The sequence below is a fragment of the Anomaloglossus baeobatrachus genome, chromosome 5 (genome assembly GCF_048569485.1).
Source record: "Anomaloglossus baeobatrachus isolate aAnoBae1 chromosome 5, aAnoBae1.hap1, whole genome shotgun sequence".
In the NCBI taxonomy this organism is placed as follows: domain Eukaryota; kingdom Metazoa; phylum Chordata; class Amphibia; order Anura; family Aromobatidae; genus Anomaloglossus; species Anomaloglossus baeobatrachus.
In genome coordinates, this window is record NC_134357.1 from 347,492,044 (window position 1) to 347,511,626 (window position 19,583).

Sequence of the window (19,583 nt, forward strand, 5' to 3'; positions counted from 1 at the left end):
TATCAGGGTCTCTTTTCCTACATTATACTGTTCTCAGATGAGGTAGTAAAAACCTCATGACAGATTCCCTTTAATGAGATTGTAAAATATCTTACAACATGTCACTGAAGCTATAAAATCACTAGGGGGCTTCAGTACTAAAGAATTGTGTGCCCCTACAGTTTTAGATTAATCTAGATCTTTACAGTTTCTCAAGGACTGGAAATTAAGTTCTGCAAAAAATGTGCATCCGCGTAAAAGTGCAAAATCATTCCACCAGGGTAAAAAATAAATAAATAAATAAAATAAAACTTCTGAAAGGAATTGAATAAGAGTCTGATTGTTATGGAAAGTGATGTAGCAAGTGTAAATGTTTCCCAAATTTACCGAACATTTCAGGGAGTGCTTATATCCGGGGAGGATAGCCGTACTCTAAGGGCGGCTTTGCACACTACGACATCGCAGGTGCGATGTCGGTGGGGTCAAATTGAAAGTGACGCACATCCGGCATCGCATGCGACATCGTAGTGTGTAAAGCCTAGATGATACGATTTACGAGCGCAAAATCGTCGTAATCGTATCATCGCTGCAGCGTCGGCGTAATCCATAATTACGCTGACGCGACGGTCCGATATGGTTCCTCGTTCCTGCGGCAGCACACATCGCTGTGTGTGAAGTCGCAGGAGCGAGGAACATCTCCTACCGGCGTCACCGCGGCTTCCGTAGGATATGCGGAAGGAAGGAGGTGGGCAGGATGTTTACATCCTGCTCATCTCCGCCCCTCCGCCGCTATTGGTCGCCTGCCGTGTGATGTCGCTATGACGCCGCACGACCCGCCCCCTTAGGAAGGAGGCGGGGCGACGGCCAGAGCGACGGTCGCAGGGCAGGTGAGTGCGTGTGAAGCTGGCGTAGCAATAAATTTTCGCTACGTCAGCTATCACACGATATCGTACCTGCGACGGGGGCGGGGACTATCGCTTGCGACATCGCAGCATCAGCTTGCGATGTCGCAACGTGCAAAGCCCGCCTAACAGCGTGGGGGAAACAATTGAAAGGGCAGGAAGTGGTAGGGGATATATTGAAGGGATGGGTACAGATGCGGAAACATGTTACCAATGAGAGATGGAGAGACACCCAATTTAGAATTTTACATAGGGCTATTATGGGCTTCAATATTCCGGGAACAGATATGCGGTGTCCTAAATGTCAAAGAGAAAAAACAGATATGCTACATGGACTATGGGAGTGTAAGGAAATTCACAGGTTCTGGAATCAAGTTAGATTATTTGTCAACATGGGGAATTTCTGGAAATCTAGCGCTAATGGTGTGGAATTTTCATTCCTTTGAGGGAGGAGTAAGAGGGGTAACGGACATGCCGGGAAAGAAGAAATATACAATAATAATACATGACGTAGCCATGATAGCCAAACGGTCCATCTTAAAACATTGGATACAAAGGGAGGGCCCATCCATAAAAGAGGTCATCGGTGAATTACATAACCTATTGAGGCTGAAGAAACTGGAAGCGGAAAAGGTACAAAGACAGGTTGACACCCAAGTTCTTTGTGAAATGGAGAAACTTCATTGAAAGTCAATTTACTCAGGGAGAAAAAAATAATCTGATGATACCTTTTATACAATCGGAATGGTACCTTCTGAATGATATCCAGGACAAACCTGGGTAAATTGAAAATCACGTAGGTGTGGGTTCCGGAGTGAAGGGGAGACGAGACGCTAAGGTAGCAACAAGACGTGCCAGAAAATTTGGAAGCATTCGGGGTTGGCACAGGGGTTTAATGATTTTAATTGACTTGTATACCGTATGTTATTTCTTAGTACTTTTGCCGGGGTTTAATAGAGATCATATCAAACAGATAAACAGTTTAAAATATCAAGTTGGGACATAGCACCCTATTATGTCACATATTGTCAGACAAATGTTTTTCCTTGTGTAACTATGAATATCTTGTTATGTTTATAAAAAAATTGGAAAATTAATAAAAAGTTTTGGGAAAAAAAAAAAAAAAAAAACAACTTCTGGCATTTAAAGGGAAGCGTTTCAGAGGAAAACATACCTGGCTTTAATCATGCTGGCAGGCTCGAATTCATGCTGCCCGTGGTTTGAGCAACATGAATCAGCTGGCAGGTTCCCTTTAAACATCATATACCAGTAAAATCACCAATCCTAAAGTACTCCACATACAATGCTATACAGTCTCTATGTATTAGGCACAAAACATTGAAATGGCATCCATAGGCCACACTTACCTCACATACACCCCGAACATACCCAGCTCGCTGATACATTCTGACACCTGCACTCTGCCACTGGCTCTCAGAAGACAGCTCTTTACTGGCTGAGGCTTAATCTTGTCCATGAGTATGTAAGAAGTGCGCTCTGTGCTGTCTTTAACCCTTTCTAGCACTTCTCTGATTTCATTACCATAGATATTATTCCCTGATAAAAGAAATACATTATTGAATAAACATGGCCTCTTTATCTGAAAGCTGCAGGAACTACCAGACATCAAGCCACAGAATTCTGGAGTAAAACTACTTGAACAGTCACATTTCTATGCAACTTGGAGTTGTGCAAAAATGTTGCAACTTTTGGCGTAAATTTTATTATTTATTTATTTATTTTTTACACCAGGCCAGCCCAGCTCTGACAAATGGTTACAAATTTGAGCAGGACAGGATATGGCCAAGGGCACCCAACTATTTCATCATAATTTGCGCCACTAGAAATGACAAGACAAATGTATGCCATCCGCTGCCTGGCGCTCATTACTGGAATGGTGCACTGCAGTTGACAAAAGTGCCAAATTCCTTAATAGGCTTGCACCTCTTAATGAATTTGGCACACCTTTCTAAAGTACTCCCTTCATTAAAGGGAACCTGTCACCAGATTTGGAGATTATAAGCTGCGGCCATCACCAGTGAGCGCTTATATACAGCATTCTAGAATACTGTATATAAGAACCGTGGCCACTCTGTATAACAATATAACATAAAAAACACTTTTATAATACTCACTTACGGGGCGGTCCGGCCGATGGGTGTCGCTGCTCTACAGTCCGGCGGGTCCGTCATCCTCATACCCGCGTCTACATCATCCACACAGGCAGACATTGTGGTCTTGCGCAGGCGCACTTTGATCTGCCGTGCTGAGAACAGATCAAAATATTGTAATGCACAGGTGTGACGAAAGGTTAACGACTGCCCACACATGCGCAGTACAATACTATAATCTGCCCTGTGAGAGGGCAGATCAAAGTGCGCCTGCGCAGGACCACAGTGCCAGCCAGTGTGTAAGACGTAGACGCGTCATGCACATAAGAATCATAAGAAGGAAGACGATTGCTGCACAAAGGAACGCCAGACTGGAGAGCAGCGACACCCATCAGACCAGACCACCCCCTAGATGAGTATTCTAAAAGTGTTTTCTACGTTAAATACTGCGGCCTGGACTCATATACTGTATTCCAGAATGCTGTATATAAAAGGGCTCACTGGTGGTGGCCGCAACTTATAGTCCCCAAATCTGGCTACAGGTTCCCTATAAAGAGGTGTCCAGGCTTGTTACAAAAGTCTGCAGTTAATCTACAGTATATGACTGCAGAGTTGGGAATCCTTGCAGCACACACACACACACACTGTGAGGATTCTCCTGTGCCAGCGAGGAGACGCAAGTACACTCCCTGACAGATGTTCTGTCGCTTATCCATGTTATAAAAATAAAAGCTTATAACCTGACTTTAAATTCATCCATTGGTTTTATAAATTACTCTTTTTCTCAAAATTCTCAGTACAAGTTCTGCAGAAATGTGCAGCTGAATAACAAGAGTAAAAGTGGGAAACCGTTCCAGCCCCAGGGAGGACTGGTAAAAATAATACATCAGAAAAAGCATCAATCCTGAAGAACACCAGATACAAATATACAGTCTCTGCGTATTGACTGCAAAACAGACAAATTGTATCTGGAAACGTGTTACTGATTTTATTGTAATCAGACTCTATACTGCCATATAACTTATCAACCTCAAAAAGAAAATTCGCAGTCCTTGATAATTACCTCCACCTTCTCTTTGTGGTTTTAAAACATATTGATCTGGGTTTTCAAGTGCAATTTTCACAGTCTGATCTCCTTCTTCTCCCTTAATAATAATAAAGTATATATTAATATATACGCTATATAAAATATTTGCAGAAGTAATGCTTTACATATCCTATAATGAACATGTAGATGGTAGTTGCGGATGTAATCACTCATGAAACAGATCCATAAACGTTTAGCTAAAAGCATTTAATGCAATGTTCTCTTCTGTTCTGCATTACGGGATTAGGTTACTACCCAATATTAAGTCCACAAGAAATGCTAAAATTTGATTTATGTAGGAGTTTACAAAATGCACTTACAACTAGGAATAAGACATTGACTTCAAAATCAGTACATTCAGAGTTCTGGACGAAGTTTTGGTGTGAAATGCTCGTCGTGCCACCTGGGAACTTCACATTTACTGAGGCACACTTTATGGGTATTTTACCATGTTTTTATTACGTTTACATCTTGATGAAAACTTATAAACACACACACACACACGCACCTTCTATCATTAGGTTTTTAATGACTACTGTGGAGACATGGAGGTAAGTGGGTGCTCTCAGCCGCTGATTTGGCTGCCTTTAGAAAGACAGCATGGCCCAGGGCTCATCCCAACTGAACGCCCGACCTCCTTAACCGTGGACGGAACACTACTCAGACAACACAGGATAAGGGAATCACAATATTAAGACTTTATTGGATCCCCAAAGAATTAACGGCATAAGCCACATAACCAGCAAAAACACAGAATGTAACCGGCAACAGTTTCTCACCCTTCCACTGGCTCACCAGGGATTAGAATGTCCGTGCCTCAGAGCTTCCAGGGCTACTTAGTCCAAACCAGCATGGCTTGCCAATCGGATCCGCAGATCCTAGATTGGCATCATGTAGCAAGAGTCTACCTGGGCAATGGACAGTCCTCCTTATAAACCTGAGTTCTCCATTCAGACCATTGGGGTCTTCACGATTGGTGGATATGACTGGGCTCTTATTGTCTAGATTTCAAGCCGTATACAAAATATCCCTAGTCGTAATGGTCTCTGGCAGAGATGAGGGAGAGACAGCTAAGTTACATCGCATCTAGCAATACACATAGTAATACAATGGGAGGTTCGCATAATTGATTTGTCTAGGTATCTGACCTTCACTGGCCAAGGCAATTACATGAGTCAACCTTAGACTCCTAAGAGTCTTGTAGAAACAATGAGGGGCTTATCCCCAGTTTATAAACAAACTATCATCATGTCTGGCTGAATTTTAATAAACTTAACCCATGCTAGGCACTGACAGAGTCCATGTCGTCACATTCCTCCCCCTTCTTAATATTAGCCAGACAGGATAGGCTTCCGATCATCCTTCTCCACCTGTCGTGAAAGCCCATCCGCATTTCCATGGTTCTTGCCCAGTTTATGGGAGATGGAAAAATTGTAAGATTGTAACGCCAGACTCCACCTGAGCAAGCGTCCGTTGTCTCAGGCAGTGTGATTTAGCCAACTCAATGGATTGTGGTCAGTGAGGACTGTAAACTCATTGCCATAGAGGTAGGGCTGCAATGTTTTCAGGACCCAGACTATGGCCAGGCATTCTTTTTCTATGGTGGCGTAAGCCCTCTCTTGGTCCAACAGGTCCAACTCTCTTGGTCCAACAGGAGAGGTAAGCTATCGGATGTTCCTCAACGTTATCCCCCACTTGGCTAAGTACAGCTCCTAGTCCTGTGTTCGATGCGTCTGTTTGGACGATGAACTTGCGACGGAAGTCAGGAGCAGTCAGGACTGTGCTCTGTTCCAGCCGGTCTTTCAACTGGAGGAACGCAGTTTCACATTCTAGGGTCCAGATAAGGTTACCGGCATATCTTTTGGTTGTGAGGTCAGTGAGCAGTTTTGCTATGGAACTGTAATTGGGGATAAACTTTCGATAATAGTTTGCGATTCCTAGGAATGCGCGGACCTGTTTTTGGTTGACCAGGCGTGGCAACTGGGCAATGGCTTCTACTTCTGCAGGTTCGGGATGAATGCACTCACTTCCCACCCGATGTCCCAGGTATAGCACTTCAGCCATCCCCATTTGGCATTTGTCAGGTCGGATGTTAAGCTGGGCTTTGGCTACCCTCTGCAGCACCTGGGACAAATGCTGAAGATGCTCTTCCCAAGTGATGTCATCCAAATACTACTGGGCATACCCCTGACATCCCTCCAGTAAATGGTCTATCATCCTCTGGAAGGTAGCCGGGGCGTTTTTCGTCCCAACAGGCATGCTGGTAAACTCAAATAGGCCAAAAGGGGTTATGAAGGCAGATTTCTCTTGAGCTTCTTTTGTGAGTGGGATCTGCCACTATCCCTTACTCCAATCGAGGGTAGATATAAACCAAGATCCCCCTAACCTATCTAGTAGTTCATCCACCCGGGGCATGGGGTAAGCATCTGTAATCGTGACCTCATTGAGCAGTCTATAGTCCACAGAGAAGAGAGTACTCTTGTCCTTTTTTGGCACCAACACAACACTGGCAGCCCATGGGCTATGGAAGGGAACTATGACTCCCATATTTAACATGTCATCCACCTCGGCCTTCATGGTTGTCAACACAGGAGGGGTCACCCGGTTAGCGGGTTTTCTTAGTGGAGTGGCTGCCCCTGTGTTGACAAGATGCTGGACCAGGGGGGTTCTACCAGATTGACTCGTGAACAGGGATTCATATGTTCCAAGAAAGTCTGATATCTGTCACTTCTGTGATGGACAAAGCTGTTCCCCCAGTGATACATCTTTTACCCCCCCATTTCCCTTTTGGAGTCCACTAATTGGTATGGGATCTGGACCACAAACTGCTAAATTGGTGACCTCTCGTTCCTCATAAGCTTTTAGCCTGTTGATGTAGTAGGTAAGCTCACGAACGCCTGCTCGATCCAGGGCCACAGTGTAGTTAGTATTGCCACATTTCTTGGTAATGGTGAATGGACCTGCCCACATGGCTTGCAGCTCATTTTTCCATACCAGTACTAGTACTAAGACCTTCTGTCCACAGGCAAATTCTCGGGGTCGATCAGTGCGGTCGTAACATCGTTTTTGCTTTTCCTGAGCCACTTTTAAATTCCCGTGGGCTAACGGCATGAGGTGCCTCATCCTTTCCCTAAACTTTTGAACATAGTCCAGAACCTCCTCTGTGGGGAAGGTGCCCTCACAACTTTCATATACCAGCTCTAGGGACCCTCGTACCTTTCGGCCGTAGAGCAATTCCAAGGGGGAGAACCCAGTGGAGTCCTGCGACACCTCCCGGTAAGGAGCTGCTGCAGGTTTTTCTCCCAGCCCCCCCTCGAACTCTATATAACTGCTAATCAGCTGTTTAGCTGTAGGGGGGAAAAAGCGCAATAGGGTTTTACCCGGTATGAGGGTAGAGAGACAGAAAGAGATACACTCACCTGGGTAGGGTTGTGCCAGTCACAACCTCCTATGATCGCATGTGAGTGTTTTTATGTGGTTTAGCAGCGGCCCGGAAAGCATGTTATCATATAAATCAAATAGAAAACCGGTTTTAAATGCCGCGCTAAAAACCACAGATGCTGTAGATAAAGAGAATTCCTTTATTTCACACTTCTACGCGTTTCAGAGACATCTCCATCTCCTTCCTCAGGAAAAGACATCATATCTCCTTCCTCAGGAAAAGATATGATTTCTTTTCCTGAGGAAGGAGACGGAGATATCTCTGAAACGCGTAAAACTGTGAAATAAAGGAAATCTCTTTATCTACAGCATCTGTGGTTTTTAGTGCGGCATTTAAAACCGGTTTTCTATTTGATTTATATGATAATCAGCTGCTTAAGCGTTCCGTTGAAGCGCTCACACAATCCATTTGTTTCAGGATGGTAGGGGGGGGGGTGGTGCGCATGGGACAGACTCCATGTTTCTCCCACAGGGTCTGAATCAGTTCACTCTGGAATTGTGCCCCCTGGTCAGTCAATACTTCCTGTGGAAACCCTACCCGGGTAAAGATGTCTAGTAGAGCTTGAGCCACGTGCTCTGCATCTATGGAGAATAAGGCAACGGCTTCTGGATAGTGGGTGTAAAAGTCTTCCAGGGTGTGGATGAATCTTTTTCCACTGCGGCAAGGGATGGTTAAAGCGGCCTACTACATCAATGGCAACTCTCTGGAACGGTTCTCCCATCAAGGGCATGGGTTGGCGTGGGGCACGACATGGGGCTCCCCCCATACATCGACACACTGGGCAAGAGGCTCTGTATTTTTGCACTTCTTGAGTGACCTTTGGCCAGAAAAAAACTGCGCAATGGGCGGGCCCGGGTCTTTTTGGCCCTCATGTGCCCAGCCGCAGGAACATCATGAGCTAAACACAATAGTTGGGGTCGGTATTGCTGGGGTACCACAAGCTGATGTACTTGGGTCCAGGGTTTTTCTGGGCAAGATGCAGGCTTTTCCCGATTTAAGAGGCCTTTTTCCCCATCTATATACCTCCCCCTGATTTCCTCCCCCAGGTTGTGCGGCCGCACTACGGATAAGCTCTAGGGTGGGATCTGTCAGTTGGGCTTCCTTAAATTCCTTACGATCTATCTCCCCCCAGTCAATGGCCACAGTTAGGTCTGATGTACTCACATTCGTTGGCTCTGATGGAGGAGGCTGAAGATTGAGGAGGAGGGTTCTCCTCGGATGGGTTGGTAAGACTTGCACCAGGATGGTGATTGGTTTGGTGATGGCGGTGACAAACTGGCTGGCTAGTCCTTGTCCTAGGCCATTTCCCCAAAATAACAGGGGTGAGGAGGTTATCCATGAGCCCCACTTCACCCTCTCCTTGGTCAGTTCCCAAGTCCAACTCGTGCCAGAGGGATGTTCGAATGCTGCCCCCCCCAGAAAGGGAGATGGTCACTTGGCGGCCAGGTAAATGATGTTCTGTAGGAACAATATCTGGGCTGACCAGGGTGATGGAAGATTCAGTGTCTCGAAGTCCCTGAGCCTGTATATCACCGACCTTGATCGTCTGGATGTGGCGATGGAGGTTGGCTGGTGTACGGTGTCTGGCCTGCCGTAGGGTGTGGACTGGGTAAACCACTTCCTCAGCTATTGGTGTTTCTCAGAAATAGCATTCCTCAGGTCTCATTGGTTCATCTCGGCATAGGTTGACTGGTTGGACTGGCAGACGGGCTCCGGGCATTGGGCCCCAACTTTGAAGTCACTCTTTGGCCATGTAAAGGGAGAGATGGGGATGCACAGCAACAATGTAACCAAGCGAGTGCAGCCCTATGTGTGAAATTACATACCATACAAAGAGAAGGGAAAGGCACACATAATGTGGGACCACAACAGCAACGGCAAGAATGAGAATAACAATAACGCATGAGAATGAGAATGCCATGTGTCCAAGGCGCCCACACGTATAGCAGCGCCGTGGGTTAGACAAGTCATCGACCCTGTTGGTAAATCTTTGTCTTGTTGGGGCTTCTGTGATGTAATGATTTAGTCCAGCATGGGAGTCTGGGGGTCGCTTGGATCCATGGTTGAGGGACCTCCTGGGATCAGTGGGCCTATCGGGCCTCCAGCTGGGTCGGTTGGCTGTAAATTCGTCAGCCAATCTCACTGCTTGCTATGGGGTATCGGGCTTCCTGTCAGCTACCCACTCTCGGATTTCTGGGTCCATCTTCTCAAGCAGCTGTTCGAGCACCATCACGTTCCGGAGAGCAGCAGCGGAGTGGGCAGCCCGACCATTGAGCCAGCGGTTATAGTGTCATCAGAGTGGACTGCCAAATTCGACGTACAAGACACCCTGGCGAGACATAGTCCGGAACTTAGTGCAATGTCTCTCGGGGGTTATGGTAAAAAGGGCCAACAAAGTGTCCTTAATTCCGTAGTCCAGGCAGTCCTGAGTAGAGATGAGCGATGTTCGAGGTTCGCCAATTTCATGTTCGAGTGATTTTGAGGGGTGCTCGAGCTGATCGAACTCGAATTCGAGCTTTTTGCTAAAAGCTCGACAGTTCGAGTTACATTCGAGAACGGTTCGATCAGCATAAACATGGCTTTTCACAGTAAGGCTATGTGCACATGTTGCTATCTGCATGCGTCCTGCGTCTCCAGCACAATCCCTCACCCTTTCCTACTCACCGATCACGAGCGCCTCGCTGCACGCTGTCACAAATCTGCTGTGTCTTTTCCTCTTTAGAAAATGGCTGCCGCTTCATTAGTCAATTAGTTATTCCGTGCTTTCCCCGCCCACCGGTGCCCATGATTGGTTGCAGTCAGACACGTCCCCAAGCTGAGTACAGCTTTGTCACTGCAAACAATCACAGCCGCCGGCGGGCGTGTCTATATCGTGCAGTAAAATAAATAAATAAATAAATAAATAAATAAAATAAAATGAAAAAAAATGTGGTTCCCCCCATATTTGATGCGAGCCAGGATAAAGCCACACGGCTGGAGGCTGGTATTGTCAGGATGGAGAGCACCACGTTATCGGGAGCCCTCCAGCCTAACAATATCACCCAGCAGCCGGACGGAATAGCCGCATCCATTAGATGCGACTGTCCCGGGGGACTCTACCCAGCTCATCCCAAATTGCCCTGGTGCAGTGGCAATCGGGGTAATAATGAGTTTAATCATGCCAGGCGTCTCCCCGAGATACCTTCCATGATTAAACTTAAAGTGAAAGTAAATAAAACACACACAACAAAAAATACTTTATTTGGAATAAACGACAAAAAAAAAAATCACCCTCTTTCACCCCTTTATTAACCCACAAATACCCCTCCAGGTCCGACGTAATCCACATGACACTGTCAGCTCTGCTACAGAACACGAGTGCTCTGATCAGCTCCACGTAGCAATCAAGTGAATCGCGTGGTCAGCAGAGACTTCAGCAATGCAGAAGTCAAGATAACAAAATCCGCCTATCTTTATCATTAGAAGCAGTAGACTAATGGATAGAGCGCTCGCTTAAGAAGCATGAGGTCGCAAGTTCTAGTCTCGGTAAAGATTTTTTTCTTTTTGTTTTTTTTTTTATTTTTAATTATATTTATAATATATTTATAATTATATTATGCACTGAGGGGAGGAGCCGGACATCAGCTGTGATCTCTCCCTCTCTCTCTCTCTCCTTTCTCTCTCTCTCTCTCAGACCTGGCGATGATCAGCTGATCTGGTCCCCTGATGGAATCAGCTGACACTATAAGTCGAGCGGTGAGGCCGGCTTTTTACCGCCCGGACGGCTAAACTATCAGCTGATGCTGTCGGACAGGAGTCTGCACTGAAGTGTGTAGTTTGTTTTTTGTTTTTGCACTGATGCATCAGCTGATTGTATAAAAGCCGTTTATAAAGAAGGGAATTTTGTTTACTTACCGTAAATTCCTTTTCTTCTAGCTCTAATTGGGAGACCCAGACAATTGGGTGTATAGGCTATGCCTCCGGAGGCCGCACAAAGTACTACACTTAAAAGTGTTAGGCCCCTCCCCTTCTGCCAATACACCCCCCGTGCTCCCACGGGCTGCTCAGTTTTGGTGCAAAAGCAAGAAGGAGGAAAAAATAATTATAAACTGGTTTAACTTCAATCCGAAGGAAACTCGGAGAACTGAAACCATTCAACATGAACAACATGTGTACACAAAAAAACAGGGGCGGGTGCTGGGTCTCCCAATTAGAGCTAGAAGAAAAGGAATTTACGGTAAGTAAACAAAATTCCCTTCTTTTTCGCTCTATTGGGAGACCCAGACAATTGGGACGTCCAAAAGCAGTCCCTGGGTGGGTAAAATAATACCTCGTAAGAGAGCCGTAAAACGGCCCTTTCCTACAGGTGGGCAACCGCCGCCTGAAGGACTCGTCCACCTAGGCTGGCATCCGCCGCAGCATAGGTATGCACCTGATAGTGCTTCGTGAAAGTGTGCAGGCTCGACCAGGTAGCCGCCTGACACACCTGTTGAGCCGCAGCCTGGTGCCTCAAAGCCCAGGACGCTCCCACGGCTCTGGTAGAATGGGCCTTCAGCCCTGAGGGAACCGGAAGCCCAGCCGAACGGTAAGCTTCGATAATTGGCTCCTTGATCCACCGAGCCAGGGTTGATTTGGAAGCCTGTGACCCTTTACGCTGGCCAGCGACAAGGACAAAGAGTGCATCCGAGCGGCGCAGGGGCGCCGTACGAGAAATGTAGAGTCTGAGTGCTCTCACCAGATCTAACAAGTGCAAATCCTTTTCACATTGGTGAACTGGATGAGGATAAATAGAGGGTAAGGAAATATCCTGATTGAGATGAAAGGGGGATACCACCTTAGGGAGAAACTCCGGAACCGGACGTAGAACCACCTTGTCCTGGTGAAAAACCAGAAAAGGGGCTTTGCACGACAACGCTGCTAGCTCAGACACTCTCCGAAGTGAAGTGACTGCTACTAGAAAAACCACTTTCTGCGAAAGGCGTGAGAGAGAAATATCTCTCATTGGCTCGAATGGTGGTTTCTGAAGAACCATCAGCACCCTGTTTAGATCCCAGGGTTCTAACGGCCGCTTGTAAGGTGGAACGATGTGACAAACTCCCTGCAGGAACGTGCGTACCTGTGGAAGTCTAGCTAGGCGCTTCTGGAAAAACACAGAGAGCGCTGAAACTTGTCCCTTAAGGGAACCGAGCGACAAACCCTTTTCCCGTCCAGATTGAAGGAAGGACAGAAAAGTAGGTAATGCAAATGGCCAGGGAGAAAAACCCTGAGCAGAGCACCACGACAGGAAAATTTTCCACGTCCTGTGATAAATCTTGGCGGACGTTGGTTTCCTAGCCTGTCTCATAGTGGCAATGACTTCTTGAGATAACCCTGAAGACGCTAGGATCCAGGACTCAATGGCCACACAGTCAGGTTGAGGGCCGCAGAATTCAGATGGAAAAACGGCCCTTGAGACAGCAAGTCTGGTCGGTCTGGTAGTGCCCACGGTTGGCCGACCGTGAGATGCCACAGATCCAGGTACCACGACCTCCTCGGCCAGTCTGGAGCGACGAGGATGGCGCGGCGGCAGTCGGCCCTGATCTTGCGTAACACTCTGCGCAACAGTGCCAGCGGAGGAAACACATAAGGGAGCTGAAACTGCGACCGATCCTGAACTAAGGCGTCTGCCGCCAGAGCTCTGGGATCTTGAGACCGTGCCATGAACGTTGGTACCTTGTTGTTGTGCCGGGACGCCATGAGGTCGACGTCCGGCACCCCCCAGCGGCAACAGATCTCCTGAAACACGTCCGGGTGAAGGGACCATTCCCCTGCGTCCATGCCCTGGCGACTGAGATAATCTGCTTCCCAGTTTTCCATGGGATGTGAACTGCGGATATGGTGGAGGCCGTGGCTTCCACCCACATCAAAATCCGCCGGACTTCCTGGAAGGCTTGTCGACTGCGTGTGCCGCCTTGGTGGTTGATGTATGCCACCGCTGTAGATTTGTCCGACTGAATTCGGATCTGCTTGCCTTCCAGCCACTGCTGGAACGCTTTCAGGGCAAGATACACTGCCCGAATTTCCAGAACATTGATCTGAAGCGAGGACTCTTGCCGGGTCCACGTACCCTGAGTCCTGTGGTGGAGAAAAAACCGCTCCCCACCCTGACAGACTTGCGTCCGTCGTGACTACTTCCCAGGATGGGGGTAGGAAGGATTTCCCCTTCGACAATGAAGTGGGAAGAAGCCACCACCGAAGGGAAGCTTTGGTCGCCTGAGAGAGGGAGACGGTCCTGTCGAGGGACGTCGGCTTCCTGTCCCATTTGCGTAGGATGTCCCATTGAAGAGGACGCAGGTGAAACTGCGCGAAAGGGACTGCTTCCATTGCTGCCACCATCTTCCCCAGGAAGTGCATGAGGCACCTCAAGGGGTGTGACTGGCCTTGAAGGAGAGATTGTACCCCTGTCTGTAGTGACCGCTGCTTGATCAGCGGAAGCTTCACTATCGCTGAGAGGGTATGAAACTCCATGCCAATGTATGTGAGCGATTGGGCCGGTGTCAGATTTGACTTTGGAAAAATGATGATCCACCCGAAACTCTGGAGAGTCTCCAGGGTAGCGTCGAGGCTGTGTTGGCATGCCTCTAGAGAGGGTGCCTTGATCAACAGATCGTCCAAGTACGGGATCACCGAGTGACCCTGAGAATGGAGGACCGCTACTACAGTAGCCATAACCTTGGTGAAAACCCGTGGGGCTGTTGCCAGGCCGAATGGCAGTGCCACGAACTGCAGGTGTTCGTTTCCTATGGCGAAACGCAAGAAGCGCTGGTGCTCTGGGGCAATCGGAACGTGGAGATAAGCATCTTTGATATCGATCGATGCAAGGAAAACTCCTTGGGACATTGAGGCGATGACGGAGCGAAGGGATTCCATCCGGAACCGCCTGGTCTTTACGTGTTTGTTGAGAAGTTTCAGGTCTAGGACAGGACGGAAAGACCCGTCCTTCTTTGGGACCACAAACAAGTTGGAGTAAAAACCGTGGCCCTGTTGATGAAGAGGAACAGGGACCACCACTCCTTCTGCCTTCAGAGTGCCCAGCGCCTGCAGAAGAGCCTCGGCTCTCTCGGGAGGCGGAGAAGACCTGAAGAATCGAGTCGGGGGACGAGAGATGAACTCTATCTTGTAACCGTGAGACAGAATGACTCTCACCCAGCGGTCTTTTATTTGTGGCAGCCAGGTGTCGCAAAAGCGGGAGAGCCTGCCACCGACCGAGGATGCTACTAGAGGAGGTAGAAGTCATGAGGCAGCCGCTTTGTTAGCGGTGCTCCCAATGGCCTTTTTAGGACGTGACTTAGACCGCCACGCATCAGAGTTCCTTTGTTCTTTCTGAGACCTTTTGGACGAGGAGAATTGGGACCTGCCCGCGCCCCGAAAGGACCGAAACCTCGACTGCCCTCTCCTCTGTTGGGAGAGGTTCTGCTTGGGCTGGGGTAAGGATGTATCCTTTCCCTTGGATTGTTTGATGATTTCATCCAGGCGCTCGCCAAAGAGCCTGTCGCCAGAAATTGGCAAACCGGTTAAACGCTTTTTTGGAAGCGGAATCTGCCTTCCACTCCCGTAGCCACAAGGCCCTGCGGACTACTACCGAATTGGCGGTCGCAACTGCCGTACGGCTCACAGAGTCTAGGACAGCATTCATAGCGTAAGACGCAATTGCCGAGGTCTGGGAGGTAATGGAAGCCACTTGTGGCGCGGCCGCTTCAATTTTCGCTTGACCTGCTGATATAGCTTGTAGCGCCCATACGGCTGCGAATGCTGGGGCAAAAGAAGCTCCGATAGCTTCATAGATGGACTTCATCCAGAGCTCCATCTGCCTGTCAGTGGCATCTTTAAGCGAGGCCCCATCTTCCACTGCAAGTATGGATCTAGCCGCCAGTCTGGAGATTGGAGGATCCACTTTGGGACATTGAATCCAACCTTTAACCACTTCCGGGGGAAAAAGATAACGTGTATCCTTAAGGCGCTTAGAGAAACGCTTATCCGAACAAGCATGGTGATTCTGGATTGCCTCTCTGAAATCAGAGTGGTCTAGAAACATACTCTGTGTACGCTTGGGGAACCTGAAGCGAAATTTCTCCTGCTGAGAATCAGACTCCTCCGCCGGAGGGGCTGAGGGAAGAATATCCAGCAACTGATGAATGGATGCAATAAGATCATTCACTATGGCGTCCCCGTCTGGAGAATTAAGATTGAGAGCGCTCCCAGGATCAGAATCCTGATCAGCTGTTTCCGCATCATCAACCAGAGAATCCCCCCGCTGAGACCCTAAACAATATGATGTCGAGGGAAATTCTAAGCGGGCTCGCTTAGACGATCTGGGGCTAGGTTCTAAGTCCGAACCCTCCGTCTGGGATGTATGAGATACCCCGTGAGGACATTGTTGGTCCAACTGAGGGGGGTCAGGGAACAATGATTCAACAGAGTCCCTTTGCTGAGATACCGGTCTGGACTGCAAGGCTTCTAGTATCTTAGCCATAGTCTCAGAGAGATGATCCTTAAAGGCTGCAAACTCAGTCCCCGTCACCTGGACAGTGTCAACAGGTGGCTCCCCCTGGGCCCCTCTTAGCAGAGGATCCGGCTGAGGAAGTGTCACAGGGGTCGAACACTGTACACAATGAGGGTCAGTGGAACCTGCCTGTAGCTGGGTCTTACATGCGGCACAGGCAACATAATAAGCCTGTGTTTTGGCACCCCTGCCTTTTATGGGCGCCATGCTATAGTTTTCCCTGAGTAACACAATAGGGTATATAGCCAGAAAGAACTGTGCTCATACAGTGTAAATTATATACAGTACACAAATAATGTACCCATACAATACAGCACCATGGGGCTAGCACCACATGTGCTGTTTACCAGCCGCCTAAGCGGTTGTGAGGCCACCAGAGACCGTGTCTGGGTCTCCCATGAATATGCCCCTCTCTGCAGCGTCGGTGGAGCTGACAGGAATGGCTGCGGCGTCCTGACGAGCTGAGGAAGCTGTGGGCGTGGCCTAGAAAGAGCGCGAAACGGACGCTCATACTGTGTACAGTGAGGGGAGTGGAGCATGTAAATCATACTCCAGCCCTCATTGCTGCTCGCTCCGTGCAGCGTCCCGCCCTTCCCCTGCCTGTCAGGGCTGAGGGCGGGAGAAAAAAAAGGGAAACTAGGCCGCAATGAAGCCGGGGACTGTAGTAATAAACGCGGCCGCCGTAAAAGCGCGGTCGCGTGAAAGTCCCCGGCGAACTACAAGTCCCAGCCGCGCCGCAGTGTCCCGTGGCAACGGCGGTCAGTGCGGTAGCCCTTACATATAAACACACTCAGCGACGCTGAGTGTGTAATGGCACATATAGACCCGGTCAGCGCCGCGGTCCCCGGTGCACTAGCACACCCAGCAAAGCTGAGGTGATGCCGTGCGCGGTCCCCATAGGGATACAGAGTACCTTTAAGATGCAGGGCCATGTCCCTGAACGGTATCGGCTCCTATCCATCAGGCTCCACAGGAGTTGTGGATGAAGCCCGGTCTCAGTGCCTGGAGACCGATAAGATCCCACTTCACCCAGAGCCCTAAGGGGGATGGGGAAGGAAAAACAGCATGTGGGCTCCAGCCGCCGTACCCGCAATGGATACCTCAACCTTAACAACACCGCCGACAAAAGTGGGGTGAGAAGGGAGCATGCTGGGGGCCCTATATGGGCCCACTTTTCTTCCATCCGACCTAATCAGCAGCTGCTGCTGACTAATCTGTGGAGCTGTGCTGTGCGTGTCTGACCTCCTTCGCACAAAGCAAAAAACTGAGCAGCCCGTGGGAGCACGGGGGGTGTATTGGCAGAAGGGGAGGGGCCTAACACTTTTAAGTGTAGTACTTTGTGCGGCCTCCGGAGGCATAGCCTATACACCCAATTGTCTGGGTCTCCCAATAGAGCGAAAAAGAAATCAGCTGCTGTGTCATGTGATTCAGGCCCTTGAACCTGACACATCATCTGATCGCTTTGCCTTCCAGCAAACCGATCAGATGATATTGGATCCGGATTGGACGGCGCGGAACCCTTGACCCAGGATTATTGCGGAGGGGGGTTCTTTATTTCAATAAAGATGGAGTCACTAATTGTGTTGTGTTTTATTTATAATAAAATATTTTTTCTGTGTGTTGTGGTTCTTTTTATCGGTACTAGAAATTCATGGTGGACATCTCTAATATTGGCGTGACACCATGAATTTCGGGCTTAGGGCCAGTTGATAATATACTGCTAGTCCTAACCCCATTATTACCCAGCGAGCCACCCGGCTTCAGGGCAGCTGGAAGACTTGGATACAGCGCCAGAAGATGAAAGCGCCATTTTCTGGGGCGGCTGCGGACTGCAATTCGCAGCATGGGTGCCCAGAAAGTTTGGGCACCCTGAGCTGCGGATTCCAATCCCTAGCTGCCTAATTGTACCTGGCTGGACACAAAAATTGGACGAAGCCCACGTCATTTTTTTTTTTTTAATTATTTCATGAAATTCATGAAATAATTAAAAAAAAAAAAAAATGGCTTCCCTATATTTTTGGTTCCCAGCCGGGTACAAATAGGCAGCTGGGGGTTGGGGGCAGCCCGTAGCTGCCTGCTGTACCTGGCTAGCATACAAAAACATGGCGAAGCCCACATAATTTTTGGGGGGGGCAAAAAACTCCTGCATACAGTCCTGGATGGAGTATGCTGAGCCTTGTAGTGCTGCAAAAAAAAAAAAAAAAAAAGAAGACACCACACAGAGAAAAAATACTTTAATAGAAATAAATACACAGACACACTTAGAGACTCCATGTTTATTACTCCCTCTTATCCCTCCACGATCCATGGTCTTCTGTCTTCTTTCTCCTTTAACCCATGCAGCTCTGCTACATCAGCAGCGCTGCATGGGAGGAAGATGCTGCTGTTCCCCGTGCAAGCTTTTCACTCCGTGAGTGATCAGTGCTGCTGGCTGTCAGCGGTGACATCACCGCTGACAGGCGCGTTGCTATAGCAACGGTGATCTCCGTTATTGACCGGCTGTGGCAGCCGGTGAATAACGCAACGGGGAAGCAGAACGGGGAGTCGACCGTGTGCCAGAGCATGTCGCCGGTACATGGAGATACACAAACGATCACCGCGTACGGGAGAGATGTACTGACAGGTCCTAGCATGATGTTAAAGCCATGTGACCAGTCTGTAGCCAATGAGATAATAGACACGTGACTGGTCACATGGCTATTTTGACGTCACGATAGGTCCTATGCTGGTGCTGGTTACCGGGAGGACGCAGCAATTATCGGAAGGAAAAGCGGCGGGAGACAGGGTGCAGGACGCATCGCAGGGACAGGTAAGTGTTATGGCAATGTTTATTAACTGTATGTTTACATTTATAATGTGTTTTTATAGATGTTTGTGATTGCCTCCCATTGGTTTCAATGAGGTTCGTCGAACGGCTCGCCGAACCGAACTCGAACGCGGCCTCCGTTCGACGAACCGAACTCGAGCCTCTAGAGGTTCGCTCATCTCTAGTCCTGAGGCCCAAGTGATCGGACAAGCTTGTCCACAGGTATTTGGACCACTCAGCTGTGGGCACCTGGTGCATACGCATTAGCACCTCAAAGTTTTACAAGTCTTCATCTATGTCAGTGCTGGAATAATTAAACACTGGCACGTCCCTGTAGCGAAGATGACTTCCTTAGTGGTGGTCTATTATTGGCATAGGTGCTGGTGGTAAGGAAATTGGAACTCCCAAAACTAATTGCACAACACCAGCCCTCTCTTCCCTTGAAGCTTCAGGCCTCAGTGCAGTCAACAATTCCTTGACTTGGACTTCTTGGGCTTGGTTTGTTTCCAGACTGTCACTGGATCTAGGATGAGACCCACGGTTTACATCCTCTGATGCCACATCGGCGGTGTCCTCATCATCCTCTGCATCATTCTGGGTCTCCCAATGGACCAATTTCCGGATCAAGTCCGATTAAGTGTCAGTGTTCCTGTATTCAATCTTTCACATCTGACACAGATCCTGTAGCATCCATTTACTGCTGCGCTCGTAACTCCTCTCCGGTCCTTGTCCCAT

General features: G+C 48.5%; 1 protein-coding gene across 1 annotated transcript in view; it reads right to left on the minus strand.

The window, feature by feature from the left end:
• Positions 1-19,583, minus strand: part of GSS (glutathione synthetase) — an 89,539-nt gene that overhangs the window by 1,130 nt on the left and 68,826 nt on the right. The window contains exons 11-12 of the mRNA XM_075347567.1: positions 4,056-4,137; positions 2,249-2,438 (exon numbers count right to left, since the gene is read on the minus strand). Coding sequence (XP_075203682.1) covers positions 2,249-2,438; positions 4,056-4,137 — 272 coding nt within the window. The remainder of the gene's footprint in view (positions 1-2,248; positions 2,439-4,055; positions 4,138-19,583) is intronic.